General features: G+C 60.3%; 2 protein-coding genes across 5 annotated transcripts; both read left to right on the top strand.

The window, feature by feature from the left end:
- On the top strand, positions 1 to 16,552 carry ATP13A2 (ATPase cation transporting 13A2). Of its 3 annotated transcripts, XM_076355884.1 has the most exons (30): positions 28 to 68; positions 365 to 1,006; positions 5,443 to 5,516; positions 5,773 to 5,940; positions 6,320 to 6,378; positions 6,516 to 6,627; positions 6,736 to 6,815; positions 7,324 to 7,401; positions 7,668 to 7,737; positions 8,169 to 8,303; positions 8,555 to 8,621; positions 8,710 to 8,841; positions 9,559 to 9,726; positions 9,816 to 9,926; positions 10,039 to 10,085; positions 10,191 to 10,379; positions 10,462 to 10,668; positions 10,829 to 10,942; positions 11,092 to 11,248; positions 11,607 to 11,727; positions 11,968 to 12,092; positions 12,754 to 12,914; positions 13,368 to 13,478; positions 13,714 to 13,793; positions 14,014 to 14,166; positions 14,301 to 14,397; positions 14,540 to 14,763; positions 14,997 to 15,148; positions 15,232 to 15,404; positions 15,597 to 16,552. In XM_076355884.1, exons 2-30 carry the CDS (start codon positions 1,000 to 1,002, stop codon positions 15,765 to 15,767), a joined length of 3,543 nt encoding a protein of 1,180 aa, XP_076211999.1. In that variant the 5' UTR covers positions 28 to 68; positions 365 to 999; the 3' UTR covers positions 15,768 to 16,552. The 3 variants fall into 3 exon arrangements, with proteins under 3 accessions (XP_076211997.1, XP_076211999.1, XP_076211998.1); XM_076355882.1 differs by lacking the exon at positions 365 to 1,006 and having other exon boundaries at positions 1 to 68; XM_076355883.1 differs by lacking the exon at positions 28 to 68 and having other exon boundaries at positions 289 to 1,006.
- Positions 16,553 to 18,693: 2,141 nt separating this feature from the next.
- MFAP2 (microfibril associated protein 2) lies at positions 18,694 to 25,824 on the top strand. Of its 2 annotated transcripts, none has more exons than XM_076356021.1 (9): positions 18,694 to 18,737; positions 22,478 to 22,566; positions 23,797 to 23,883; positions 24,330 to 24,356; positions 24,437 to 24,523; positions 24,766 to 24,807; positions 25,069 to 25,156; positions 25,261 to 25,334; positions 25,640 to 25,824. In XM_076356021.1, exons 2-9 carry the CDS (start codon positions 22,530 to 22,532, stop codon positions 25,741 to 25,743), a joined length of 546 nt encoding a protein of 181 aa, XP_076212136.1. In that variant the 5' UTR covers positions 18,694 to 18,737; positions 22,478 to 22,529; the 3' UTR covers positions 25,744 to 25,824. The 2 variants fall into 2 exon arrangements, with proteins under 2 accessions (XP_076212136.1, XP_076212135.1); XM_076356020.1 differs by having other exon boundaries at positions 23,794 to 23,883.
- The last annotated feature ends 1,422 nt before the right edge of the window (positions 25,825 to 27,246 follow it).

Raw genomic sequence — 27,246 nt, 5'->3', positions numbered from 1 at the left:
GGCCCCGTGGGGGTGGCGGGGGGGGGCCCGCACCCCGGCCCACGCGCGGCCGCCCGCCATGAGCGCAGGTCAGGGGGCCCACGCGTGGGGGGGGGGGGGGGGGGGAGGGTGTGCGCGGCCCCCCGGCTTGCGCGGGGGGGGGGGGGGGGGAAGCTCCGGGGTTTGCGCTGCGTGCGTGGCCCCGCGGCTGCGTTTTGCGTGGCCCCCCGGGGGGTTGCACTCATCCCCCCCCCCCCCCCCCAGCCGCGCCTGTGCGGTGGGTTGTGCAGGAAGGGGAGGCTGCACGCAGGGTGCAGAGGGGGGGGCAGCTTCGCTTCGCTTTGCTTTGCTTTATTTTGCTTTGCTTTATTATTTCCCCCTCCAGCACGGTTTGCAAAAGGAGGAGCAGGGGATGGCGCGAAGCGGGGTGCTGCCCCCTCCCCGGCATCGCAGATTTGGGGGGTGGCAGAGCGGGGAGCGCGGCAACGTCCCTGCGCGCCCCGGGGTGCCGTGGGTCTGGAAAACGCGCTGTGAGGCCGCGGCGAACCGGGTTTGTGCTTTCGCCGTCGCGGGATGTCGCAGCCTTTAGTCGGTGCCTCGCCGCGGCGGAACCGTTTTGCTTCGCATCCCTTCGGGACACGAGCTCTCGGCCCCGCTCCTGCCGACATCGGCACACGGGACGCTGCGCTAAGGCGTGCACCGATTAATCCATGCAAAACGTGGGGAAACAAAACCCAGGCGTCGCTTTAGGATCCTCCGAGACCACCGAACCCCACGGCTGAATCCCCGCGGCCCGTCGGGGGCTGCTTCCCCGCAAGCATGTTCCTCCGACTCGGCGTTCAGGGAGGCTCCGAGCTCGTCGGGGTGTGCAGCTGGAGCGAAGCATCCCTTCGCGGCGTCTTCAGTCGACGTCGTGGAGACGGGGGTGGATTTTAAGGTTGCGAAGGACCACGTTGCCATTCTGACCCCGTCAGCGGAGCGATCCCGGGGTTTTCTCGCGCCGGTAAAGGGTGTAACGCGATGTTGGGTAAGCGAGCCTGGAATTGGCATCGCTGCTGACCGCGGCGTGGCCTTAAAGCCGAAAGACCCTTTGCAGGGTCGAGGCTGGCAGGGGGAAAAAGGCCTCCCAGGCGTTCAGAGGAGGCTGAGAAACGCGATATCGCGCTGGAGAAAGCATCCGAGGCGCCCTGCATCCCTCGTGTCGGCAGCGTTTCTCATTCCAGGGCATACGGAAGCGGCGCAGCCCGTGCGACCTTTGCCTGTTTTCCTTTTGAACTTGCCCCGGTCGGCGCGGAGGAGTTTCTCGAAGGCGGCGCGGCGGCGAGAGAGGGAGAGCTTTGTGGGAGGAAAGGGAGGAGTGTGACCGCGCAGTGGCCGGCCATTCGTCGGAGGGCTCTTTGGGTGCCCGGGCTCGGCTCCACGGGACTTGCTCGGCTGTGCCGTGGCCGTGGTCCCTGCCACCGTGGTCCCTGCCGCCATGCTGACCCCGCTCACAGCCCCTCGGACCCCCTCCAGATGGGCAGCGTGGCAGCACTCGGGGGTTAAACCTCACCTCTATTTTTTTCCCCTATGCTGCTTAATTTAAGGGTACCCGGGTTTAACGCTGCCAGCCGGGGAGGCTGACTCAGGAGGCAGGAGGTGCTCTAATCCTGGCTTAACACACCAAAACGGGGATGGGCTGCGAGGAGCACAGCCCCTCCCTCTCTAAGAGAGGTAGGAGCCCTCCATTTAACCAGAATTTGGGGAAAATGGGGGGTTTGGATATAAACAACCTTTTTTTTTTTTTTAAACCCCCCCCCTCGCCGGTGGTTGCCCAAGCGAGGATGCTCCCTGAAGCCGCCGGGCGCTTTCTCCAGCTTGGCAGGTGGTTTTGGCGTACGGCGAGGTCTTGCAAAACCGGGTGCAGGAGAGGTCAGGGCGATGCCTGCCCGAGGTGGGGGAGAAACCCGCCTTTGCCGGAAGGGTTTGACCGCCGTTGCCTCAGCCGGTGTCGTCAGCACGTGGCGAAGCAAACGCTGGCCGTGCCACCGGCTTCCTCCCCACGGACGACCCTTCCCTACGAATCCAAAATGAAACCAGTTGGAGGTGGACGGGGCTGCTGGGAGGGCGCCTTGCCGACGAAGACTTTATTTTCTCACCCATCTCAAGGGTTTGACGCGTGAGAGCCATTTCCCCAGGGTTACCGGCAATGGCAGACCCTGAATCCCCATCTTCTGCTTCCCTACCTTGTAGGAGTCTGTCTTAGCCTTTTGTTTCTTCCAGCCTCGGGGCGTTTTTCTGGCCGCGCTCCCCCGGCGGATGCTGCCGCGTCTGGGTAGGACCAGACTGCCTGGTAAAACACGTTTGCTCCGGCTTCACGGCAGGCAGGGCGACGTGTCTCTCTCCAGTTGGCTCGCGCGGACGAGTTTATGTTGGCTTGGTGGAAAGGGCAGGAGAATCGACGCCATCTCATCTCAACCCCTCGCTGGGTCTGGTCTTGCAGCCGGCCGTGACATCTCCCATCCCAAACTAGAGCCTGAAGGCTGCTCTGACAGATCCTCATGAGTTAAATCTTGTCCTATGTGACCCAAGCGCCGTTTTCCTTTCCTTATCCCTCCTTCCTTACTTTTGTCTCCTCCTGATTTTTCACTTCCCTGTCTCCAAGGGCCTGGATTGACCTTGCCAGCCCCGTCCCACCGACCAGACGGCACCAGACCTTGCTGGCTGGAGCAGCAACCTCCCCGGGTGGACCTTCCTCTTCTTGCGTGCAACCTCTAGCCCCGTACATGCGGGCGGATGGATGGGAGATGATGGATGGATGGGAGATTGGGGGGGGGAGGACACTGCTCGGGAAGCCCTGAGCATCCAGTGGGGACCACAAGAGCGGAGGGACATCTAAAAGTCCACCTGGGGTTTGTTCGTTTTTGAGAAAGGTGCTCGTAAAAGAGCTGTGGCTGCAAAAGGAGCTTGTGGAGAAGGTCTCCGGGACCAGCACGCGTCTGCTTTCGGGGCGGGGGGGTGTGCTGCTGGGGAGAAAGGCTGCGTCTCGGAGCAAAATCTCAAGGCAAGGGCCGGCGCCGGCGTTTGCAAATGGTCCCCAGCTGCGGGCTGGGGCTGCTTTGCAGAGGGGTGTTCAGTGCCACGAGACGCGCGGGCTCGAGGTTTCCAGCTCCGCTTTCTGGTGTCGGAGGCTACATCCTCCCCTGCTAGGACATGTGCTAGATGTCAGGGCGTCCTGAGCACCTTTCTCCCCAGTTTTCCCCCCAAACCTCGACAGCAGGGATGCGTGGTGGTTCTCTGAATGGTGCAAGACAGGGCACGAACTCCTCTCGGAGCCAGGCAGCTGCGAGGACTTTAAGCGGCGTTTTGGCCGTGCAAACCTGGCGTCAGCCGGGAATCGTGGCTCGCCTCGTCCCTTTGCAAGCCGGCCTGGTGCATCGCTGACCCCTCCCCGAGTTTGCAGCCGCTCCTGGCTGTTAATCCCTTGCCTTAACCCCCCCTTTAGCAGCAGAGAGAGAAGCAAATCTCTTCCCAGGGCTCTCCAGATGAGCTCAGGGGTAAAACCGCGCTACTTCGGGAGCCGGAGGAGGGACGGCCGGGTGCCCCCGCGCCGTGTTTGCCGACGAGGTGTGGCCGCTGCGCCGCGATTCAAACTGGTAGCGCAGCTTCGCCGCGCTCTGCCCGCCCCTCCACCAGCGCCGGATGCTTCCCGGACACGTCCGCCGGTGGGCAGGTGATGACGGCTGTACCGATCCCATCCCAACCGGGGACGGCTCCGCTTGCGCAACCAGCGGGGTAAGGCGCAGTGAGTCAAGGCGAGAGCCTTTTCTCGCTCGCCGTGTTTTGGGGAGCAGCCGGGGTGGGAGCGGGAGGTGAGAAAACCCACGGGGACAGGGCTGGGGTTGTGCAAGAGCCGCAGCTCCGCGGGACGGAGCTGGTTGCGGCCGTGCTCGTGCGCTCCTCCGGAAGATTCGCTGCTTATAGGAAAGGGTCAAGAAAGTCGTAATAATTTTGTTGTTGCTAACAGCGGAGTTCAGGCGGAGAGGTGGGCTCTGCTTCTGGCTACCCGGCCTGGTTTGGCGAGGTGCAGAAAGTAAATGGGGATTTTTTGGGGGGACGTTTCGATATTTTCCCCCTCCTGCAAACCCGCAGACAGCGCTGGGGCAAAGCCTTTGTGCGAGGAACCCCCTCTCCCTCTCCTTTGCTCCGCTCTTTTGAAGGGCGGCACGCGCTCCTCCTCGCCCTCCTGCACCCGCTCCCGGCCTCGTTTAACCTGGAATCGATGCTTTTCGCAGGGTTTGACACTGGCAGCGGGGAGATCCGATGTCTCCCCTCCTCGCGGGCCCTGGGCGAGCTTCGCAGCCGTTCCTTTTGGCTCCTGGGAGGGCTTTTGTTTTAATAAACCATCCCTTGGGCTTGTCCCCCCCTTCCTCAACCCGAAACTTATCCCTCGGAGCGGCACCGGCTGCGTTTTGGGAGCTGGCTACCCACTGGGTGGCTTGGCGAGGTGGAGACCCTGTCCCTGGTGGTCGTCAAAACCGGGGGACGGTTTTAATTAATCATTTTTGTCACCCGCAGACGAGCTTTGGGGTCGGACCGGGGAGCGGCAGGAATCCAGCCGGGGTGCCTTCTCCGGCGGAGGACGGGTGCACGGGCTCCCACCCGGCGTGTAAATCGTTAAGCCGGTCTGAGTGCCCTCCTGGAAAGCTGAACCCAGCCCAGCCAGGAAATTATCTGTCGGCTCCAAGGGTGGGAACTGGCGCTTTGGGTTGGTGTTTGTACCACGTGTTATCTCCCCGCTGCCTCTTTAAGATCCTGGAGTTGGGACGCCGTGGCTTGTAATCCAGAGTGGATTTAGGGGATAAGTGGGTTCAACTTCACGGGATGGAGGGTGACGATTAAAATCCCACCTAGGATGATTACGGTGATGCCTCCGGCAACCCCTGTCTCCCAGGCTGGGCATCGGGGTGCAGCGGAGACCGGTGGGAATCGGAGGTGCTGAGCCACGCTGGGCATCATTAAAACTGGAAAAAGCAAATTTTGTGGCCACGTCCTCCGTGCAGGGGGAAACACAAGGAGCAAACAAGCGTGAAGAGTGGCTGGGAGAGCTCTCCCTCCGCTTGACCTGGCTCTGCACCAGCCCTGCTCCCTTCCCCCGGCCGCTAAGCCGCTGCTTTTGTGCCAGCTTTTCTCCCCGGGCTCCTTTGGCATCGTTCGTGCGACCGTCACGTGCCGCGGGAGGGTGACCAGGTGGTGCTGGGGCGCCCCGTGCCCGCGGCATCCCCCTGCACAGCAGAGGTGGCCCCGAGCAGCTCTGCCGGGAGCTGGGGCGGATGGCAGAGGGGACACCGAGTCCCGACACCTTCTGGGACTGATCCAGGCATGTCATTGCTGCAGCCAGCAGCCCGTCGCCGTGGCATCTCCTAAATAACCCCTCAGATCAGCTCCCCTTGGTTTTTTTTCCCCTGTTCTTTGACTTTGCAGACAGCAGCAGGCTGCTGGGGAGCCAGCGGCTGGGCTACGGGACGCTGCAGCGAGACGCCGATAAATCCCACATGGTAGGTCCGAGGGCTTTGCCAGAGGGAGGAGGGCACGCTCGGGAAGGGTTAGCACCAAAAACTCATGTTATCTGCAACACCGGCACGAGACGGTGGTTTTCCAGCCCCAAAGCTACTTGGTTGTCACCTGCCTGGTGTTAAATCACGCCAGGAGGCTTAGGGCTTTTATCAATTTAGGATTTAGATGCTCGATAATTATAACTTCAGTTTATTTTATGAATAAGCATCCCCGTAAAGGTGCCCTCCTCTCTTCCAGGAGGTCACAGGCTACCAGACCAAGACGTGGCGGGTGGCCCTGTGCCACGCTTGCTCCGTGCTGACGGCAGGGCTGCTCCTCATCCTCTTCCACTGGAAGCCGAGCCTGGAGGTGCAGGCGAAGTGCAAGCCCTGCGCCCTCGGCCAGGCCGACTGGGTCATCATCAGAGTAAGTCCCCGGAGGGGTCCAGGGGACCCAAGGATCTGAGGTTGGGCTCTGCCGCCGGCTTCCCGGGAGGGCCCTGGGCGTGTTCCTTGCTGCTTGTCACCCTCCCCTCCCTAACTGTGTTTGACATCTCTTTTCATCAAGCCATGCACTACCCCAGAGCCAAATTATTCCAGGAATAATTTTGCACTTTCCCCTTCCATGGCAGCCAGCCTGGCTTTGCGTTTCTCTTTATTGTCCCCGAATCCTAGCCAGGTGGCCGGGGACTGCCTGCCTGCCGTGCCTGCGCGGGGCAGAACCGCTGCCCCCGTTTGAGGGAGCAGGGGGGGACACGCGGGGAGCTCCCCCTTTTCCTCTGCTCAGACCCGTGCCTGTGTTGCAGGACCGATTCGGACAGTGCTTCACCACCCGCGTGCGCACGGAGGCGCTGGGCGAGGGCAGGTGAGCCGGGCTCACGTCCCCGCGGCGATGCCGGCGGGCAGGGGCTCGTATCTGCTTTTGGCTTCGGGGGGGGGGGGCGTTTGCAGCGGCGCTGGTGGATGGAGAGGGACTGACCCTTGGTTTTCCACCCTGAGCAGCCTGGAGCATCACCCCGGGGCCAGGCTGGAGGACCAGAGGACCAGCATCGCCATCGGCGTGTCGGATGAGGAGGAGAGCCGGGACACCATCCGGCTCCACGAGAAAGAAGAGGTAATGCTAGCGACCCTTCCCACCTCCGCCCCCGTAAATCCTCTCCCTCGGGGTGGGCTGCCTTCGTGTCCCGCTAACACCTTATTTTTTCCATCCCGCTCTGCTCAGAAGAACATCTTGCGGTACTATCTCTTCGAGGGCATGCGCTACGTCTGGATCGAACGGCGGCAGGCATACTGCAAAGTCAGGTATTTCTCTGTCCCCCCTGCCACGGCAGACTTCTCTGCATCTCTCTGCTGCTCTCCTTGGCCCCTCAGCCCCCCCCCCAAAATGGTCCTGACCCGGCTGGAAGTCACATAACGGCTCTGGGGGCTTTTCTCCGTGCTGCAAAGCCTTTGGAGACCATCCCCGGGGCGTTGAGTCGGGGAAAGCCGCGCTGCCTCACCCCCCAAGATGTTGATGTTGCCCGTCTTTGTGGGCAGAGGAAACCGGGCGAAGTAGTTTGGCAGCCGCCCCGTGCTGGATGGTCCCCACCACGCTGTGCCGCTCGCGGCTCTCCGAACTGTGCCCCTTTTGTTCCTGCTCCTTGGCGCCCACGAGCTGCGGCGGATGCCGAGGAACAAGATGCTCTCCCTTTCCCAAAGGGGGTTTTTTTTTTGTCACCAAGGACTTGGATGTGGTGTTTGTTCTGCTGGGCCAGGCTCCTGCTGATTTTGACTTCGTTTCTCCGTTTTTCTTTCCCCTCGGGCTTGCCAGCGCCTTGGATGAAGGCTGGACCTGCGCAGATCTCCACCTCTCCCAGGCTGGGCTCAACCAGCAAGACCACGACACCAGGTAGGGATCTTGCAGCTTTGTGGGACACCCGGGGAGCGCGGATGAGGCTTTTCCAGGGGCCAGCAAATTCTGGAGCATGGGGTTTTTCTTGCGCCCAGACCTCAAAACAGAGGATTGCCAAGTGTGCTGGATTGCCCTGGCTTGGCTTCTCCACGTAACCGGGCTCCCGTGGAGGTCCGGGCAGCGTGAGGGTCCCTCGAGCTGGAATTGCAGCTTTTCCCTAGCATGCGTTTGCTTCCCCCTTGCTTTTTCTCTCCCCTTCGCAGAAGGAAGATCTACGGACCGAACCTCATCGAGGTACCAGTCAAGTCCTACGCGAGGCTGTTGGTGGAGGAGGTGTGCATCTACAAGCTTCGGAAGAGCGAGTTGTCTCGGGGCAGATCCTTCCCCTGCTCCATGTCCCTCACTGCAAGTGCTTTGCGGGCCCTTCCTCTCTGGCGGGGAGGAGAGGACTTGAGGAGAAGCAGCTTGGGCAGAGATCAGAGAAGGCAGAGCTGTGGAGGGGACCCGTCCTGCCTCTTAGCTCAGACAGGAGCATCCCCAGATAGTTGCAGAGGTGGCTGATCATCCTCAGGAGTACCGACCGTAAGCAAAGCTGGGGAGGACGGAGGGTTTGTGAGAAGCCAGCTAGTCCAGCCCCAGCCCCAGGGAAGGGCCAGCTTCTCTGCATAAGCCGTTGTTCCTCAAGGAGCCTGGAGGTCTCACGATGGGCTGGAGGAAGCTCTTCCCCCCCCCAAAATCTGCTCGCTCTCCTTGTTCCCTTCCAGGTGCTCAATCCCTTCTACATCTTCCAAGTGTTCAGCATCGTGCTGTGGGTCTGCGACACCTATTACTACTACGCTGCCTGCATCTTCCTCATCTCCACCATCTCCTTAGGGCTGTCGCTCTACGAGACAAGGAAGGTTGGTGGTGGGCTTATTTGGGACAAGCACCTCTAGTGGAATAGCCCGTTTTCTGATGCTGTTTGACCTCTGTGCTGATGCTGACCTCCCTCTGAGCCCAGCTGGGTGAGGACAACCCATACTCCCAACGGTGGGATGGGTTTCCTTGTCCTTCGTCCGCAGTCCCGAGCCTCCGAGACCCGTTCTACGGATGCTTTGCTGTGCTTTTTGAGCTGCCCTTGGGTGGCTGCTAACTGCTCCCTCCCTTGCAGCAAAGCGCCACGCTGCAAAACATGGCCAAGATGTCGGTTAGTGTCCGAGTCCGTCGCCCCAGCGGAGGTGAGTGTGATGCCCGCGATGGGCAAGGGCTCCAGGCACGAAGCTCTTCGGGATGGCGTGTCTGAGCGCGGCCGCGCTTTTTTTCCAGAGGAGATGGTGGTGAGCTCTGCGGACCTGGTGCCGGGCGACTGCATCAGCCTCCCCGCGGACGGGATGCTGGTCCCTTGCGATGCCGCGCTGCTGACGGGCGAGTGCATGGTCAACGAGAGCATGCTGACGGGTGAGAGCACCGGCACCCAGCGAGTGCCGCTTTGGCAGCGGCCCTTTATTTAATGCTGACACAGTTCTAAAAGCTCTGTTTCGACAAGAAGAATTTTAGTATGCATCTTTCTGTTTTGTTTTGGTTTAGCATGGCTGAAATTTAAATAGATTAACTCTTTGCTGCCTGTGTGAACTCGCTTTTTGTGCTGAACACAGTAATACGGAGATACAAATCATGTAACACAGTAGTAGCTCGTTTCAGTCCAAGTTGTACTAGTGTCACACCTGAATTTAACAGAAAGAGGAGTAACGCACAAAAATCAGTCTTTGTCGTAGACTGCACAGATGTAAAAAATACATTAATACCTACAGCCAAACTTGGTGATCCGAGTTCCTTTTTTTTTAAAGTCTAAAGCTGGCTACACCTTTAAAATGGCGGCTGAAGGAGGAAACATCGTAGAAGGCGGCAGTGACGCTGCCGTTCTGTATTTCCTCCGTAAAGAAACTCTCAGAAAAGTTACTGTAATTGCCTACTAACTTTTCAGGACTCTGCACTTGCTCAGGGGTGAGCGCAGTGGGCTGCACGCCTCCACCGCCCTAGCTTTCGCTGGGGATTTTGGGGGAGAGGACGAGCCTCGTATCTCGGTGGCCCTACGGCAGCCCCTTCCCATCCAGGCTGGTTGGATCCTGACCGTCCAGGGTGATAAACCTCCCTCCATGATGTTCCTCACTGCAGGGGAGAGCGTGCCGGTGATGAAAACCCCTCTCCCGGCCGGCAGCCAGGCAGCCGGCACTGTCTATTCCCCCGAGGAGCACAGGCGGCACACGTTGTTCTGCGGGACGCAGGTCATCCAAGCCAAGTCCTACGTGGGCAGAGAAGTGCTGGCCGTGGTGACCCGCACAGGTAATGGCATTGAGGGGAGAACCAGGATTGAGCCATGTCCTTCGGAGCGCTGGCTTTGCACGTGCTTACCTTCTGCCCCTCTTCTGCAGGGTTTTGCACGGCCAAAGGGGATCTCATCAGCTCCATCCTCTACCCCAAACCTGTGAACTTCAAGTTCTACAAGGATGCTGTGAAGTTTGTCCTGTTCCTCGCCGTCCTGGGTACGTCCGAGCGTGGAGGCATGGCCGGGAGCAGCCAAACTCCTCTTAAATGGTTGAACCCACTCTTCGTCGGCTTTGCTTTGTAACCGAGCCCGTTCTCCCTCCCGCACAGCTTTTATCGGCACGCTGTACAGCATCCTCATCTTGGTTAAAAACCAGGTAGGGTTGTTGGAGCTGGTGAATCCTCGAGCGCAGGCTGGCGCTGCGGGTGGAGGTGGGTGAGGGCTGTGAGGATGCCCACCCCTCTTCCTCCTCGCCTGCCAGGTCCCCGTGGGGCAAATCATCATCCGTGCCCTCGACCTCGTCACCGTCGTCGTGCCCCCGGCTCTCCCGGCTGCGATGACGGTGGGCACCATCTACGCCCAGAACAGGCTGAAGAAACAGGGCATCTTCTGCATCAGCCCTCCCCGTATCAACCTCTGCGGGAAGATCCGCCTGGTTTGCTTCGACAAGGTGAGTCTCAGGCGGCGCCGTGGGACCGTGGTTTCCAGCTCGGGGGGGGGGCTGGCCTGGACGCACCACGCTCTCCCCGCAGACGGGAACCCTGACGGAGGAAGGTCTGGACGTCTGGGGGGTGGTCCCGCTGGAGAACAACCACTTCATGCCCATCGTCCACGAGCCCCGCTGCCTGCCCGCCGGTCCCTTGCTCTACTCCCTGGCCGCCTGCCACACCGTCTCGCTGCTGCGGGCGCAGCCCATTGGGGACCCTGTGGACCTCAAGATGGTGGAGTCCACCGGCTGGGTAAGACAAGCGGTGGGCAAAGTTGCGTATCTATAAAGAGGGAGGTGGCACACCTCTTGCTCTGCCAGGAGAGGGGGTGTTTAAAACCATCCGTGGGGTGGATGGGGCTTGGGGCTTGCAAGGCAGGGCTTTGCCGTCTCAGCATCTGCCTTGGTTTCAGCGCCTGGAGATGATGGAGGAGGAGGAAGGTGAGCTGTCCGCCTTCCAGCAGTTTGGGACGAAGGTCTTGGCTGTGATGAAACCTCCTCCCGAGGAAGAACAGCCACGAGACAGGGTAGGTCCCGCAGACCAGGGTGGCTCAGGTTCCCCAGGTCGCTGGCTCTGCACCCCCAAAGGGTTGTGGTGCTTCACAGCCCCTGGAGAGGTTGTACCTCCCAGAGAAGTTCCTGCCTGGCCCTGACACCCGCTCCCTCTCCTCCACAGAAGCACCAGTCGCCCGTGGGGATCCTCCGGCGTTTCCCCTTCTCCTCCTCCTTGCAGAGGATGAGCGTCCTGGCGAAGGTGCCCGGCGAAGCCTCAGCCCATGTCTACATCAAGGGTGCGCCGGAGATGGTGGCCAGCCTTTGCAGGAAGGAGACGGGTAAGGTGCTGGGGGACGGCGGTTCGCTATCGCTCCCCGGCCGAGAAGCAGCCGGTCCTGCTGCTCCGTCATCTGTCTGCGTCCCTGCAGCTCATCCCCACGGAAAATTATCCTCGGTGATGCTGTGGGGCAGTTCCCGGAGGCACGGGGCTTTGGATTAGCTCCAACCTCACGGCGGGGGGTAGGGGGGGGGAGAAAATAGGAGCCAGAAGACAGGGAAGGGGGTTGGAGTCTGGATGAGCATCTAGAGCCCTTCAGTCCTTTGGGAGCCCGAGCCCCAGCTCCCCTCGCCGGGTCTACGCAGCCCGGGTTCATGCAGGAACTGTTTTGACCTTGCTTTTCCCCTCGTGGCTGGCAGTGCCCGTGGATTTCTCCCAGATGCTGCGACACTACACCACGGATGGCTTCCGGGTCTTGGGTCTGGCTTACAAACCCCTGGGCACGGTGACGACCTTCCAGGAGGCCCTGCAGCTCCCGAGGTTGGTGCCAACAACTTTTTTCTCCGCTTAACATCTTGTTTGCTCCGAGCATTTCACGGGATGCTTTGCTTGCCCTGCAGCCTGCCCCATCGTAGCAGCCTGCAAGGAATTAAACCCGTACTAAAGGGGTTGGCTGCCCCCCGCCCCCCCTCCCCGGGTGGATTTTTAGCTGTTTATACCGATCGATCTGCTCTGCCTCGTGTTGAAGACGGTGTTGAACAGCTCCTTGTATCCCACCAGGGACTCCGTGGAGAGCAGCCTGACCTTCCTGGGGTTCCTCGTCATGAAAAACGTCCTCAAGCCAGAGTCTGCGCCCGTGATTCACCTCCTGAGGAACGCCAACATCCGCCCCGTCATGGTGACAGGTGACCCTGGGGAAGGGAACGGGGACGCCGGGCTCGGGGAAGAGGTGGGACACGGACAACCCTTGACGTTGCGCAAGGGGTGAAGGGTTTCGCCACCAGAAATCGGTGGCCTGAAGCAGGCTGGGAGGTGCGGCGAGGACTCCCGGACCCTGGTTTTGTGCACCCCCTCCTACTTGTTTGCATTGCCTTGCCGGTGGGCTTACGGCAGGCAGGGTGTGGAAGGGTGCAGGCTGCTTTTTCGTGGAGGCAGCATGAACCCACAGTCCCGGGGTGGGCGGCTTAAACAGCAAAACTGCTCACGGTTTCACCGCCGATCACGTAAACGTCGGTAATCTTGTGAGCACCCCGAATTGCACAGCTAACGGGGCGGGGGGGACACACACGTAGGAGTCACCTTTGGGTGTTTTGCAGCAAGGCAAGCAGCGCTGCCAGGGTTTGAAGCTGCTGCCTTTCTTTGGGGTAGGGCGGAAAGGAGATTTTTGGAGCTCTCCCCCAAAACACAGGGAAGCAAAGGGACCCCCAGCGTGGCTGTGGTGGCTGGGAGAGGGGGTGCGGCAGGTTTGAGCTGCTCTTCTTGGCTTGCAGCCGTGCGAGACCCTGCCAGCGCCGGCTAGCAAACACCGCTCGCGGTTACTCAGCCCCGCCGCCTCTTTTCTGCTAGGAGACAACATGCTGACGGCCGTGAACGTGGCCAAGAGCTGCCGCATGGTGGAGCCGAAAGAGCGGGTGATCTTCGTCAACGCCTCCCCGCCCAGCCACGACAAACCCGCCGCTCTGAAATTCATCCTCGCCGAGCACTCCCAGGGCGAAGAGCAGCTGGAGGTGAGTCTGGAGGCAACGTTTCGAGGGGGTTCGTGAAGCCCAAACTGCCAGTCACCTTGCAGGACCCTCTTTTCCCAGCATCGTTACCTTTAGAGGCAATTACGGGTGCGATTCTGCCACTTGTTAAATGGCTCCTGTAGGAGGAGATAACCTGCTCCTGTTTCTCCCTGGGAGCACGTCGGGCTGGAGCTGATGCTCCAAACACCCTCGTCGGATGCAGCCAGCACAGTGCTGCTCAGGTCCTGCTCCAGGCTTGGCATGAAGGGCTCGCTCACACAAGCTTTTTATCCAAAATACCGTCATTTACGTGCCTGAAATTGAGGTTTAAGGGAAGCTGCTTGACCTCCTGCTCCATGTGGGTTGAGGATGCCGGTTCAGACTGTTGCCCAGGGGCTCAGCAGGGATTTGAGCGCGAGTCGAAGCTGCAGAAAAAGGAGTTGTTTTCCTTGGCAGGGTCTGTACCAGCGGGACGGCTGCTGCCTCCAGCCGCAGCCCTGCCACTTCGCGCTGAACGGCAAATCCTTCGCCGTGGTTTGCGAGCACTTCGCCGACCTGCTGCCGAAGGTGAGTCCGACGGCGGGGAATCCTCCGGCAAGGTTGACCTCGCCGGGGTTTCATGCTGCAGCCTCGCAGCTCCAAAACAAAATGCCCTGAGAGTTTGGGTTGGGTGGTTTTTTTGCCGGTGCAAGACACCCTCTGCCCTGCTAAGCCGGCAAAGCTCAAAATAACCAGGTTCATCCTGGGTGCCCAGGGATGCAGGGCGCTGCGATACAAACACGGAGCCTTCCCCTCTTTGCAGATCCTGATCCGAGCCACTGTGTTCGCCCGCATGTCGCCTGACCAGAAGACTCAGCTGGTGTGCAGCCTGCAAGAGCTCAGGTAAGCCCCTCCAGCCCCAAGGGATGGAGGACAGAGGAGGGCGAGGGGGTTAGTCCTCTGCCCCGAGACATCTCTTGTGTGCCGGAATGGTTGGCAGCTGCGAAATCTTCATCGTGCCCTCTCCCAGATGTGGGGTTATCCTAAATACGGGGGTGCAACCTTGAAGACCCAGGGTTTTCTCCCGCCCTGTCGTGAAATATCGGATCCCTTCTTGCCGCAGCTACTGCGTGGGGATGTGTGGGGACGGCGCCAACGACTGCGGGGCTCTGAAAGCAGCCGACGTGGGCATCTCGCTGTCGGAGGCGGAGGCGTCGGTGGCCTCGCCGTTCACCTCCCGCGTGGCCAACATCGAGTGCGTGCCTACCGTCATCCGGTGAGCTGGTGGGAGCCGTGCGGTGGGGGATAAAAACCGAGGCAGGGGTCTCATGAGTGCCTCTGTCCCCTCTTCGGGACGAGTCGTGGCAAGGGTGTTGTGGCTGGGGGGTGAATCTCTCTTTCTCTCCGCAGGGAGGGCAGGTGCTCGCTGGTCACCTCCTTTGGCGTCTTTAAGTACATGGCCCTGTACAGCCTGGTGCAGTTCGTGTCCGTCCTGCTGCTCTACACGGTGAGTCCCGCGGTTGCCCGAATGCCTGCGATGCTCGGGGATGCCTTCGGGTCACCTCGTCACGCCTGGGTTTTAACCCGTGACCTTTCCTAGCCCCTCCGCGGGTCCTCGCAGCTGAGAGCCGGTGGTTTCTCCTTCCCAGATCAACACCAACCTGAGCGACTTTCAGTTCCTCTTCTTCGACCTGATCATCACCACCACCGTGGCGGTGCTGATGGGTCGGACCGGTCCTGCCCAGGAGCTGGGAGTGGAGCGTCCCCAAGGGGCGTTGATCAGCGTCCTCGTGCTGGGCAGCCTGCTCCTCCAGACGGCTCTGCTCATCACCGTGCAAGTCCTCAGCTACTTCATCGTCTCCTCGCAGAGCTGGTAAGGGACCCGGCTTCGTGTAGGTTTAGTGATGGGAACGGCGCAGAGGATTGCAATGAAGCCCGGGTGCTTGTCCTCGGTTTTGGCCAACGCCGGCTGGCATCGAGGATGCATCCAGCCACCTTGCGGCGAACGGTTCCCGTGTGCTCATGGAGAACAAGGGGTCGGCGTTTAGACCCTCTCCTTGCCTCTCGCTTCGTCTGACCCCCTGCCTTCTCCCCTGCCTGGCTCAGGTATGTGCCGCTTAACAGCACGGTCACGGCTCCCCAAAACCTGCCCAACTACGAGAACACGGTCCTCTTCTGTGTCACGGGCTTCCAGTACCTCATCCTGGCCGTTGCCATGTCCAAGGGGTACCCGTTTCGGGAGCCACTCTACACCAACGGTGAGGACGATGCCGGCCACGTGGACAAAGAGAGACATCAAACCTTCATCCTCCTCCTCAACCCTTTTCCGTCTCGCCCTCAGTGCTCTTCTTGGTAGTCCTCATCCTCCTCTTTGGCCTCATGATATGGTTGACCCTCTACCCGCTGGGCTTCCCCAAAACCCTACTGAAGCTGCAGGGCATCGACGACTTGAATTTCAAGCTGCTGCTGCTGGGGATCGCCGCCCTCAACTTCTTCGCCGCCTTCGTGCTGGAGGTAGGTCAGCCCAGGGTGGGCATTGGGCACGTGAGGGACGAGTGTCATCCTTTTGGGTCTGTCCGAGCAACCCCTTTTCCAGGAGCAGGGAGGGAGCAGGGCTCACCTTGGCATCAGCTCTGCCCTCTCCTCGGGGTCCACAGCCTCCCCAAAACCCGTTCTCCCCCCCCCCCCGCCCCGTCTTTGCTGCAGACTGCCCTGGACCACGGCTTGCTCAGCTGCCTCCGCAAGCTGCGCCGAAAGAAAGCGTCCAAGAAGCTTTTCAAGAGGCTGGAGAAGGAGCTGAGCCAGCAGCAGCCGTCCTGGCCGCCTCTTAACGAACCGCTCTTCGCTACACCCAAGATGTCCATCGCCGTGAGATAGCACGCGTCGGGCTTCACTCCTGCCTGCTCTGCAGGCAAGCGCTGTCCGCCAGCCCTTGGATGCTGTCGTTTGTTTATTTATCCTGGTAAATCGAGGGATGCGGCGGGCAGGCTCCCTCGGGGAGACCCTCAGCATCGCAGCTGTGAATCCGCACGTGCTGGTCCCACAGCCGTGGCCGAGAGGAGGAGATGCTGGAGAAGCAAACGGGGGGAGGAGGTCCAGAAGAAGAGGAGAAATGGTCCAGCTCAGCTCTTCCTCCAGGGCCTCTCCTGCTGGCCTCGGACCCGTCTCCCCGCGCTGGGCACTGCTACCGTTTTGCAGGGGGACGCCGCCTCCCTTTTTCTCTCCTGGCTGGTCAAAACCACCAAGAGGAGGGTCCCTGATCCTCTCAGGGTGAGGGCACCCACCCCAGCCTCGCGTCTCTGCTCACTGTGAAAAAAAACCACCACCAAACCCTTCCGCCTTCCCCCGCGACCGCCCTGGATGTGTAGGAACTGTTTACAAACCGCCCCGTCCCCGGCTTGCCAAGGATGCTGCTCAATCCCCAGCGCCTGGGGACCGGCCACGGGCACCCTCTCCGCTTTGCGATGCTCCTGCAGAGCACTTCTGCTTTCGGACGGGACCTCTGTAGCATTAAAAAAAAAAAAAACCCAATCTCTTTTTATTTTTTAACTCTACTCCAGTGCGTCGAGGCGTAAGCGCAGTCGGGAGAATGACGTACCGCTTTCGGTTTCCGCGTGGTGCTGTCGTGAGCGTTGTCTAATAAATTAACACTATTTTCTTGACCGCTTGCTTGTGCTGCCTGGCGTGGACGGGCTGCTTGGGGCAGGACGGCATCGGCGGCGCGGGTGAGTGTCGGACGGAGTAGGGGAATAGGTGAAAGAGGGTTTTAGGGTCACCTCGTTCTCCGTCTGGGCTGGAAGGTGCTGTCCTCGATGCCTGAAAGCAGAGAGCGAACCCAGGGACGGCACTGCTGGGATTTCAGCAGCCCAAACCGAGCATCGGCGAGTAAATAAACCCCGAGCCTGTTTCCAGCTGGAGTTTCCTAGAAAATAATAATAATTGCTGGAAAAACCCAGGTGTCCTTGCCAAGACTGCAAAACCTCGCTCCTTCAACGGAGGAAAAGCTGGTAGATGGAGATGCCGCGTCCCAAAAAGGGGAAGAGCCGATCTCCGGGGAGGGGGATGCACTGTCTGCATCGCCCTCCAAGGGTTTTTTTGGCCGCCTCCGAGCCCGGCTCTTGGATGGAAGGCTGGTTCTTGCGGCGACTCGCCTGCACGGAAAGTCTAAACCCCTCCGAGCGCCAGCGGTGCCTCTCTGCCCTCCGGGAGCTGGGGATTAAATCAGGAAATGAGGCACAAGCAGAGGTAAGAGGTTTCCTGAAATCCTAGCCAAGGCTTGAGTTGTTAAACCAGGCTTCCTGAGCTTAAAAAAAAAAACCCACATAACCCTCGGAGATTTTTGCCTGGGCTTGGCAATTTTAAAAGCAAAAAGGACCCAGAGCGAGGGACCCGTTTGCACCTCGGTGTCCGTGTCCCGTCCCGCCGCCCCCCACCCCGGGGTGTTTTGCTTGGCTGGTTTTTGCAGGGTGTTCCCGGCCTCAGGGGGTTTTGCAAAGTCCATTTAATTATTAACAGGCAGCTCCTGCCCTTAGCTAGAGGTTAACGGGGCTGGGGACGAGGACGATGCTGGATTTCGGGGCAGGCAGAGGCTTTATGGGAGCAGTTAGCGGATGCATTTGGAGTCGTTTGGCTGGTTTTATCCATCCTTCAGACTGGAAAACCAGGCTTGATATGAGATGGGAGCGCCTTAAAAACCCCTCTGCTCCTCCTCCTGGTCTGAAACTCCGTTTTCTCCTCGTTTTCAGAGCAGTCGGACCCCCTCCTGGCTGCAGAAACGCTCGTACCTCGGCACAACTGCTTGTGGGCTTGGTGCAATGGGTGCAAGCATGCCCCACGGGTGAAAAATCTCCGCCGTCTCCTCCCTGTTGCTCATCCCCATCCCCGTGCACGCCGCTGGCCGTCTCCGGAGAGCTTCTCCCTCCATCCCAGCCCTCGAGCACCCTCCGTTTGCTCCGTTGCTGGTTTCGAACACGCCTAAAACTTGCAGGTTTTTCATCCCCCAGCGCCAGGCTCGGTGTCGCCGCCGGGCTGGGGGGTTTTAGGGGAGCATCCCCAGCCTCGCCGGGATGCAGCCGGCATCCCGCGTCCTCCGGAAAGCCGCCAGCGAGCCGGGGAAAAGAGGGCCCCACGGTCAGCAGTGCTGGCTCCGCCGCCGTGCAGGGGCTGCAGATCTGCTCCGGCATCCTCAGCCTGGGTGGGAAAAAAGGGGATATTTTTGGTGGTGGTGGTTTTTTTTTCCTCCCTCCATCCTGGGATAAAGCTTTAAATCTGCTGCGGGGTTGCAGCATCCTCCCTGCTTGGGGGGGGGCAGACCAAGCGCCGATGCCAAGCTTGGAGTCGGTAGGGGTGATTGGGATCCCGGGATCCCAAATTTTGGGGGTTCATCTGAGACCATAGAGCAACGCCCTGACGCCATCCTTTCATCTCCCCCTCCAGCAGCCCAAAACCCAGCCTAAACCGCGTCCGCGTGCTCGGCGCTGCGCAAAATCCTCCTCCCCCCTTGCTTTTACGAGCAATTTAAAATTCATCCGGCTGGGGGGGGAAAAAAAAACCCCAACAAACACGTAGCCCTGACGACCGTTGCACCGATACGCGCTTCTTGATTTTTTTTTTTTGTTTTGGTTGGGTTTTTTAAATTATTATTACTCCCCCCCCCCCCCCCCCAGCAGGCAGCAGTTTGGGAGGAGGAAGGGGCCGGCTCAGGTGTGGCATTAGGACCCAGCGGAGCCCCCATGTTGGAGGTAGGAGTGTGGGGTTTTTTTTAACTCTCATTTCGGAGTTTTTGAAAGCAGAGAGAAGAGACCGAGGCGGTGGGCAAGGGCAGGACCAGCACTAACACCCAGAGCGGTAAGGACCAGGGCAGAGAGACACCCCCACCCCCCATCCCAGCCCCCTGCATCAGGCAGGGATGCTGGGGGGACACCCCCCCCCCGCGCCAACAGCAGATGGGGCTGAACCCCATCTTCGGGGCTTTGCAAAGTCGCCTTGAAAACTCCATCGGTCGGGGCAGGCGAGCTCTCAAAAAGCTGTTTTCAACCTTTTAATCTCATAAAAAGAAAAGCCACCTTATTTTGGGGGTGCTGAAGAGCCAGCGGCCGCGGGGGGGACCCCGTCTTTGCAGCCTGACAGCTGTTGTAGTAGATTTTTAACCACTTCAAAAAGTCTAAAAATACCCTAACGTCTGAAGGAAGCCGTATGTATGGTGGGTTTTTTTTTTCCATCCTGGAAAGAGACTGTAGAAAAGGGATATTTTAATATTTCTATTATTTATTTCCCCCGCCCGGAGGGGGACGGGACCCTGATGAAAATGCAATGTGTGAAAACGGGGATGGGGGAATAGAAGTTTTTTACCTTTGGTCGGGGGCCAAAAAAAATTTGAATCCTTTCATATTCCCTTTGTTCTCCCACTCTCTGGCAACGGGAGAGCTTAAAAAAAAAAAAAAAAAGAAAAGAAAGGAAAAAGGAAAAAAAAAAAAGCTGGGGGAGGGGGGAAAGGCTTGGGGAAGGTGGGGTTTAGCAGAATGAAAGGGAGAGACTGTGGTGTTCTTTCTTCGGGGTTGATTGTTCCCAGATGTGCAGTTGCAAAAACATCTGGCGCGGTTGGAGTCGCCGGACCCCTGCACGGCGGGGAGAGGAGCTTGGGGGGGCGGGGGGGGGGGGGGGGGCACCTCGGGTCCCTCCCGGGGCACCTCACCGTGTTGCTTTGGCGGTAGGAAAAGCCAAGGGTGGGGAAGGGGGAGGGCGGAGGTGGCCCCGTCCCCTCTTTGCAGACTTTGGGTTTAAGGAAGATGTCGCGGCGACCCTCAGCATCGCTCCCAGCTGGCTTCGGAGGTGGCGGCGGGCGCTTCGGTGTCCCCCGTCGGGAGGAGAAGACGTTGGCATCGCCATCGGGGGAAGACGTGACCCGTCTGTCCCCGTTCCACTGCCAAACCCCCTGAGCTCGGTCCAAGATCTCTGAGTTTGGGGGAAATCCAGGGGGAATTAGACCTCAAGAGAAGCCTTGGGCGCTCGCAGATTGCTTTGGGGCGAAAAAGGGGCTGGCAGGGCAGGTTAATCCTGAGCCGCGTGGCCGTGGCCGTGTCCTTGGGATCGCTGGAGCGATGGGAGGACGGCTTGGGATGCCTCCGGAGGCGGGTGTCCGTCTGGCCCCAAGCCGTCCCGGGTGGGATACGAGAGCCGGGTCAGGGTGATTTGGGGCCGCCGGACGTTGGCGCCGGCATCCCACGGGGTCCTGGCCTCTGGAGAACCGGCAAAGGTCGGGATGGGCATCTACAGCTCCTTTCTGCCACCTCGAGGTAGCCCCAAACCCCCCCCGGTCCCCCGTAGCAGCCCTGTCCTGGCCAGGACCCAGCTGCTTTCCCAAACCCAAGGTCTGCCAGCAGCCGCTAAGGCTCGATAAAGCCTCCCGGCCCCCTGCCAAGCACCCGCCAAGCCCAGAGCCGCACGTTGATCTCGCTCATCCCCGCGCAATCCCTTTTATCCCAGGACACATTTCGCCTCGGTTAAACCGGGGTCTGGGACTTCCTTTGCCGTGGGAAGCGGATGGGGCTTGCGGGGACCCGGGTCCCAGCAAGGTGCAGCTGTGGGTTGGAGATGGAGTGCTGCTGGGCGCGCTGGTCCCCGGTTTTGGGACCACCAAACTCTTGACTGTCGACTGAGCTTGGTTATCTGATCCCAGCTCAGGTAGGGACCAACTTTCTGGCTTTCCCAAAGCTGGGAAGGGTCTGGAAGTCCCGTTGTCAACATCTCCAGTACCTGTGAGCCTGGGGATGGAGGAGGATGTGGTTCCTAGAAGATGCAGCTATGGTGGTGGTGCAAGGGCATGATTGCTAGAAGGTGCTACGCTTTGGTGACGGTGAGGACATGGTGGCTAGAAGGTGCTACGCTCTGGTGATGGTGTAGGACGTGGTCCCTAGACAATGCAACGCTATGGTGATGGCGCACGATGTGGTCGCTAGAAGGTGCTATACCGTGGTGATGGTGCAGGACGTGGTCCCTAGAAGGTGCTACGCTGTGGGGATGGTGCAGGACATGGTCCCTAGAAGGTGCAGCACTGTGGGGATGGTGCAGGACGTGGTCCCTAGAAGGTGCAGCACTGTGGGGATGGTGCAGGATGTGGTCCCTAGAAGGTGCTATGCTGTGGGGATGGTGCAGGACATGGTCCCTAGAAGGTGCTACGCTTTGGTGATGGTGCAGGACGTGGTCCCTAGAAGGTGCTGTGCTTTGGTGATCTTGAGGACATGGTGGCTAGAAGGTGCTATGCTGTGGGGATGGTGCAGGACGTGGTCCCTAGAAGGTGCTATGCTGTGGGGATGGTGCAGGACGTGGTCCCTAGAAGGTGCTACGCTTTGGTGATAGTGAGGACATGGCCGCTAGAAGATGCCACGCTCTGGTGACGGTGCCGTCAGTCCCGTTGACCCCACCTTCCCCCGTGCGTTCTTAAACCCAGCAGGGACCGTGCTGTGCTGGGGCTGGAGCCGCGTTCCCACCCCGGGTGCTGCACCCAGCCGCGGCTCGTCCGGGAGCCGGGGTGGGTGCCTGGGTGCCTCCTGGCACGGGGGGGCTGATGTTTCCCCTCAGCAGGGGCGAGATACCAATGGGTTCGGCTTATCTCCACCCATGCCTCAGTTTCCCCGCTCCGGCAGCAGAGCCGGGGGTGCCAGGAGGGGTTCCCCATCCCTGCGGCGTCTCGGCGTGCCGGGAATGCCGACGTGCTTCATCCCCGAGAGCCAAACGCGTTCGGTTGGTTTCGAAGGAGTTTTTTGGGAGAATTTCTCTTTTTTTTTTTTTTTTTTTTCCCTCCCCCCCCAATTTTCCCCCCCGGGAGCTGGCTTGGGACGAGGGGGAAGGGCAGCCAGCGTCCTTGCCAGCCCGCGCCGGGGAAGGGGGCCCGGCTCACCGGCGGCACAGCCGGCCTTGGCCCGTCTCCCCGCCGAGGAAAGCAGACGCTCGACATGCAAATCGCCGCTTGGAAAGCGCCGGGGAGCCGCGAGCGCCCAAGGCTGCCAAACCCCAGCGCCGGCGCGGGATTTTTCTTGAAAGCCGTTTTTCCCCTCCCCAAATCTCCACATCCCCTTGGATTTAGGGGATGCCCCGGCAAACGCAGCATCCCCCGACGGCGGGGACCCCCAAAATAAGCCCTTAGCCAAGGAGTGGGGCTGAAAACCCCAGGAAAGGAGCCCCCAAACCTCCAGCTCATGGGTCTGTTATCACCGGGGGGGGGGGGGGGTGTCCAGATGTCTCCCCCCATGGCGGTGATTCAGACATCCCGGCATTTCTCATCCCCCCCCCCCCCCCGTCCTGCCCGCGGGATATTTCAGGGCTCGGTCCTTGCAATTCCCCCGGGGAGCACGCGGTCGGGGCGGGGAGCCCAGCCTGCCTTTTTGGGGGAAGTTTCTTTATTTTTTTAGGGTTTGGGGTTTGCCCTGGGGGCATCTCAGGCAGAGATGCGAGGGGCATCGTGCTGGGGGCGGGGGGCAGAGAGGGGCTGCTGTAGGGGACGGGGAACGGAGGGGTCTGGGGGTCTGCTGCCCCCCCCCCCCCCCCGCCTCCGCTAACCCCTCTGTGTTTCCCTCTGCCCCATCCAGACTCCTCCGGCTGCATCCCGGCCCGCGCTGCTCCTCCATCGCTGCTGTCAGGATGAGAGCGGCGGGGCTCTTCTTGCTGTGTCTGCCAGGTGAGCGCCCCCTCCCCGGGGGTCCCCAAGGCGAGGTGACACCCCGTTAAACCCCAGGAGCCGGCCACCCCCCCCCCCCCCCCCAATGATGCTTGGGTGCCTGCACCCGTCTGGGGCAAGGATCACCTCGTCGCCTGTTATACCCCAAAATTAACCCAAAACCCCGGCGTAGGCTCGTATTTAGGCTGGGACTGGCTCTAGGTCGCGGGGCACGGAGGGCGCGAGGGGTCTGGCACGACACGACTCCCTCCTGCTTTGGGGACATCGAGGTGGCACCACGGGGTGGCACAAAATCGGCACCTCGGGAGCGGGACGCCATCCAGAAAAACTGTAGCTGTAACCAACCCCCTGGGGGGGCTGGCAAAGGCGGGATGGAAACGAGGAGGGAGGCGACGGACCCGGGAGCCCGGAGCCAGGAAAACTTTGGGCGAAACCAGCTCGGCACAAAGGCCAGCGAGCAGATGGAAAAAATTAAGCAGGCGAGGCCGAGGGAGCCCAGGGAAGGCGGAGGAGGGGGTGGGGGGGCGGGGGGGGGGGGGGGGGGGGCAGCGCGGGGGGTAACGGGCAGCAAAGGCAAGTCCTCTCCCGGCGTCGTTCCTGGCGGGTGCTTTGCTCACGGATGCCGCCTCTTGCGAAGATGCGGAGGGATGCGGCGGCTGGATGGACCGTGGGGCATCGCGGCGTGTCCCGGGGATGGGGGGGGTGACCTGATCCCCCCCCCACCCCCCCGCACCCCCCGAAGCATCCTGCCTGCGTGATCACATTGGCTCATGCAGTTTGAACCCCATTTGCCCCCCCCCCCCCCCCCCCGGATCCACGGCGGGATTAGCTCCCAGGACGTCTGCAAGGGATGCAGGGGACACCCTGGTCCCCTGAGGTATCGGGAGCATCACTGGGGTCAGCTGGACGCTGACCACCTTCTCCGGGTGGGGCTGTGGTACCCGGGTGCTGCCAGACACCGGGAACGCCCCGGATCAGCCCCGGCTGCGCCCGGATAATGTAGGAATCCTGGGCTGGTGCTGGTCCCCCATCGGCGAGCATCCCGCTTTCCTCTCCCTCCTCTTCCCCGGGCGGCGTGCCCCTGCTTGAGGACGGCTACGGGACGATATTTTGGGGGACGATGTGAAGCTGGAGAGGTGGAGGGGGAGCGGGGAACCCCGAAGCCCCGGGCCGGGGGTGGCCGTGCCCCTTCCGGTGATGCCTCTCCCCCCGCCTCCGTCTCCCCAGCAGCGCTCCTGGTCCAGGGACAGTACAGCAGGTTCGAAGGCATCACCTACCCCGAGCCGGTACAATATTCCCAGTACGACCAGCAATCAGGTTAGAGCACCCTGAACTGGGAAAGGCTTCGCCCACCTCTCTTCCCCCCCCTCTTTTTCCTTTCTCTGGCCAAATACGCATCCGTCTGCTGCCGCTTTCCGCTTTGATACTCTTCGCTCCACCTTTTTTCTCCTGCCCCTTAAATCTCCAACCTCCTCCTAACGCCTTCCCGTTCCCCCCCCCTTACACACGTGCCTCTCCCCTTCCTCGCGCTGCCAATTATTTATTAAGCCTTTATTAACCTTAAAAAAAAAAAACAAACCCCAAAACCCTGGTGTGATGTTGCCCAGGTTCATTCCTGGGGTGGCTGGAGGGTGTTCTCCCATCGCTCAGACCGGCTGCAAAATTTGGGGGAGCTCATCGCCACGTCCTGGCCCCAAGGGGGTGCGTTTTTCTCCCTAAACCCCATCCTCAGCCTCTGCTCTGTTTTCTGTTTTCTTCCCCAGAAATTCAGGATTACTACGACTATCACGGTAAGTGGTTCCCCCGCGGGGTGCCGGGGTTGGGGGGGCCAGGTTTTTGGGGTGTGCCCGCACCGTCTCTCTCCTTGCAGATGTCACCCCCCGTGCCCCCGAGGAGCAGTTTCGGTACCAGTCCCAGCAGCAATCCCAGCAGGAAATCGTGCCGGCCCCGACCCCAGGTGGGTGACAGCTGCCGGCCCCCTCCCCACCCCAGGGCTTGGGGTCTCCATCCCTCCCCTGCACCCTTAGCCCCCCTGTTCTTCCCCTCCCCCCCGGAGCACCTTCATGGGTGCCAGCATAAGGATGTTCCAGCCCTAAAACCCAGGGGAAGGGCAGCGAGATGCTTTTGCTCCATCCCTAAATTTGCTCCCCCCTAAATTTGCTCCCCCCCCCCCCTCCCCACTTTGCTCTCCCCCCCCAGCTGCTGCCCCCGAGACCGAGCCCACGGAGCCAGGACCCCTCGGTGAGTGCTTATCCCCCCTCCTTGGTCCCCGGGGAGGAGGGGGGTGGGGGTGGGGGGGTGGTGGTGGTTCATCCTCCGCTTTTAGCCCGGCTGGGGTGAGGATACGCCGCCGTGCTCGCACCCGGGGCGAAAATTAGGGGGGGGGAGCGGGGAAAGGCGTCGAGTGGATGCTAAGCCCATCCCCGGGGCGTCAGGCCTCCCCCCCCCCCCCCGCGGATTTCCCAGACCCCATCGGAAACCAGCTGCCTTTTCTCCTCGCAGACTGCCGGGAGGAGCAGTACCCCTGCACCAGGCTCTACTCCGTGCACAAGCCCTGCAAGCAGTGCCTGAACGAGATCTGCTTTTACAGGCGAGCGGAGGGGGGGGGGAGCCTGATTTCCCCCCCCCTCCCATATTTCGGGGACACCCCCCCCCCCCGCTTTGCACTAAACCCCCCCATTTTTTTTAATCTAGCCTCCGCCGGGTTTACGTGATCAACAAGGAGATCTGTGTCCGCACCGTGTGCGCCCACGAAGAGCTGCTGCGAGGTAAGGGGGGGGGGGGGGGGGAAGAATGCACCCCAAATTGGGGTCGTCCCCATCCGGGTCCCCCCTTTTCCCATGGTTGGGGGGGAAAAAAAATCCCAGGGACCAAACGAAGTCGCTCCGGGCATCACTCCGCAACCGGCGGACCAAACTGGGATCCCATTTCGGGGGGGGGGGGGGGCTGAGCCACCCCCTTGCAGCAGCACCCTGTTCCCGTCCCGTGGGGGGGGTCCCTCGCTGCTTCTCCCCCCCCCCCCCCCCCGTTTTTCCTACACCCACGGATTATTTCTTTCCCGCTGTCGCCGCAGCCGATCTCTGCCGCGACAAGTTTTCCAAGTGCGGGGTGATGGCCACCAGCGGGCTCTGCCAAACCGTGGTCGCATCCTGCGCCCGCAGCTGCGGCGGATGCTGAGCTCGAGGGGACCCCCCTTCGCCGGCCGCATCCCCGGATCCCGACCCCTTCCCGGCCTCCTCTCCCGGGTACCCGTCCCGCTCCGGATCCTCACCGTGGTGCTAAAGAAACCGTGCATGAAAGAGCATAAAAAAAAAAAGGTCCATTTTTTGTGCACATAATAATTAAAAAAAGGGGGGGGGGTTTATTATTTTTATTACTTTCTTTATTATATGTAAAGGGGGGGCGGTGCGAGCCCCCGCCGCCCCGTTTTCTACGTAGAGTATCCAAGAGATAAAGCGTAAGGGTCGCTGCGGCTCCTGACTCGTTTGTTTTTTGGGGGGGTGTCTGATTTTTTTTGGGGGGGGGGTCCAATTTGGGGGGGGGGGGGGTTGTGACCGATTTTGGGGGGGCTTTTCTGATTTTTTTTGAGGGTTTTTTTTCGATTTCTTGGGGGGGGGGGGGGTCCGATGATTTGAGCCATTCCCGGCCGGCCGGCCCTGGGCAGGGGGAGGAAGGGCTGTAGGCGATGGTTTTGGGGTGCTTTAGGGGGTTTGGGGGCTTGTAAAATGGTCTGATTTTGGGGGGGCAGTTGTTGGGGGAAAGAGCACAGCTTGGAGGGGGGCTTAATTTTGGGGGGGGGGGTTCTTATAGGAAAAAGTGTGGTGTTATATATAGGTGTTTGGGGCAAATTTCTGCGTCTCTTCTAGAAAATAATGGGTGTTTTAGGGTTCGATTTTGGGGTGCTGCCCGGCTCCCCTATAGAAAAGGGTGGAGGGTGGGTCTCTGCTGGGGTCCTGCGGTGTTTAGGTGTTTCGGGCTCGGGTTCCCCTATAGACAGGAGGGTGGAGCTGGGGTTTTGGTTCACTTATAGGAACTAGTGCGGGCTTTAGGGGTTCGGCTTGGGGGAGTTTCTCCAGGTCTCTTACGGGAACTTGCGTAGCGCGGCTCTCGTGTAGAGCATGTGGCTCTCGTATAGCGCGTGGCTCTCATATAGCGTGCGGCTCGCTTATACAGCGTGCAGCTCGCTTGTATAGCGTGCGGCTCGCTTATATAGCAGGTAGCGCTCATATAGCGTGCGGCTCGCTTATATAGCAGGTAGCACGCTCATATAGCGTGCAGCTCGCTTATATAGCAGGTAGCACTTATATAGCGTGCAGCTCGCTTATATAGCATATAGCTCATAGCGTGCAGCTCGCTTATATAGCATGTAGCGCTCATATAGCGTGCGGCTCGCTTATATAGCAGGTAGCACGCTCATATAGCGTGCAGCTCGCTTATATAGCAGGTAGCGCTCATATAGCATGCAGTTCGCTTATATAGCAGGTAGCACGCTCATATAGCGTGCAGCTCGCTTATATAGCAGGTAGTGCTCATATAGTATGCAGCTCGCTTATATAGCAGGTAGCACTTATATAGCATGCAGCTCGCTTATATAGCATATAGCTCATAGCGTGCAGCTCGCTTATATAGCATGTAGCGCTCATATAGCGTGCCAGCTCGCTTATATAGCATGTAGTGCTT

The sequence above is a fragment of the Aptenodytes patagonicus genome, chromosome 19 (assembly GCF_965638725.1).
Source record: "Aptenodytes patagonicus chromosome 19, bAptPat1.pri.cur, whole genome shotgun sequence".
NCBI lineage: Eukaryota > Metazoa > Chordata > Aves > Sphenisciformes > Spheniscidae > Aptenodytes > Aptenodytes patagonicus.
The sequence above is the reverse complement of the archived record's forward strand: the minus strand, read 5'-3'. Positions and strand labels throughout refer to the sequence as shown.

What these genes read in the sequence shown, in the direction of transcription:
- ATP13A2 (XM_076355882.1), top strand. An exon ending in CAGCAAGACCACGACACCAG is followed by an intron (nt 7,402 to 7,667) that starts GTAGGGATCTTG and finishes TCCCCTTCGCAG; the next exon opens with AAGGAAGATCTACGGACCGA. An exon ending in AGTCCGTCGCCCCAGCGGAG is followed by an intron (nt 8,622 to 8,709) that starts GTGAGTGTGATG and finishes CTTTTTTTCCAG; the next exon opens with AGGAGATGGTGGTGAGCTCT.
- MFAP2 (XM_076356020.1), top strand. Translation starts at nt 22,530, where the DNA reads ATGAGAGCGGCGGGGCTCTTCTTGCTGTGTCTGCCAG. An exon ending in CTTCTTGCTGTGTCTGCCAG is followed by an intron (nt 22,567 to 23,793) that starts GTGAGCGCCCCC and finishes CCGTCTCCCCAG; the next exon opens with CAGCGCTCCTGGTCCAGGGA. An exon ending in CACGGAGCCAGGACCCCTCG is followed by an intron (nt 24,808 to 25,068) that starts GTGAGTGCTTAT and finishes TTCTCCTCGCAG; the next exon opens with ACTGCCGGGAGGAGCAGTAC.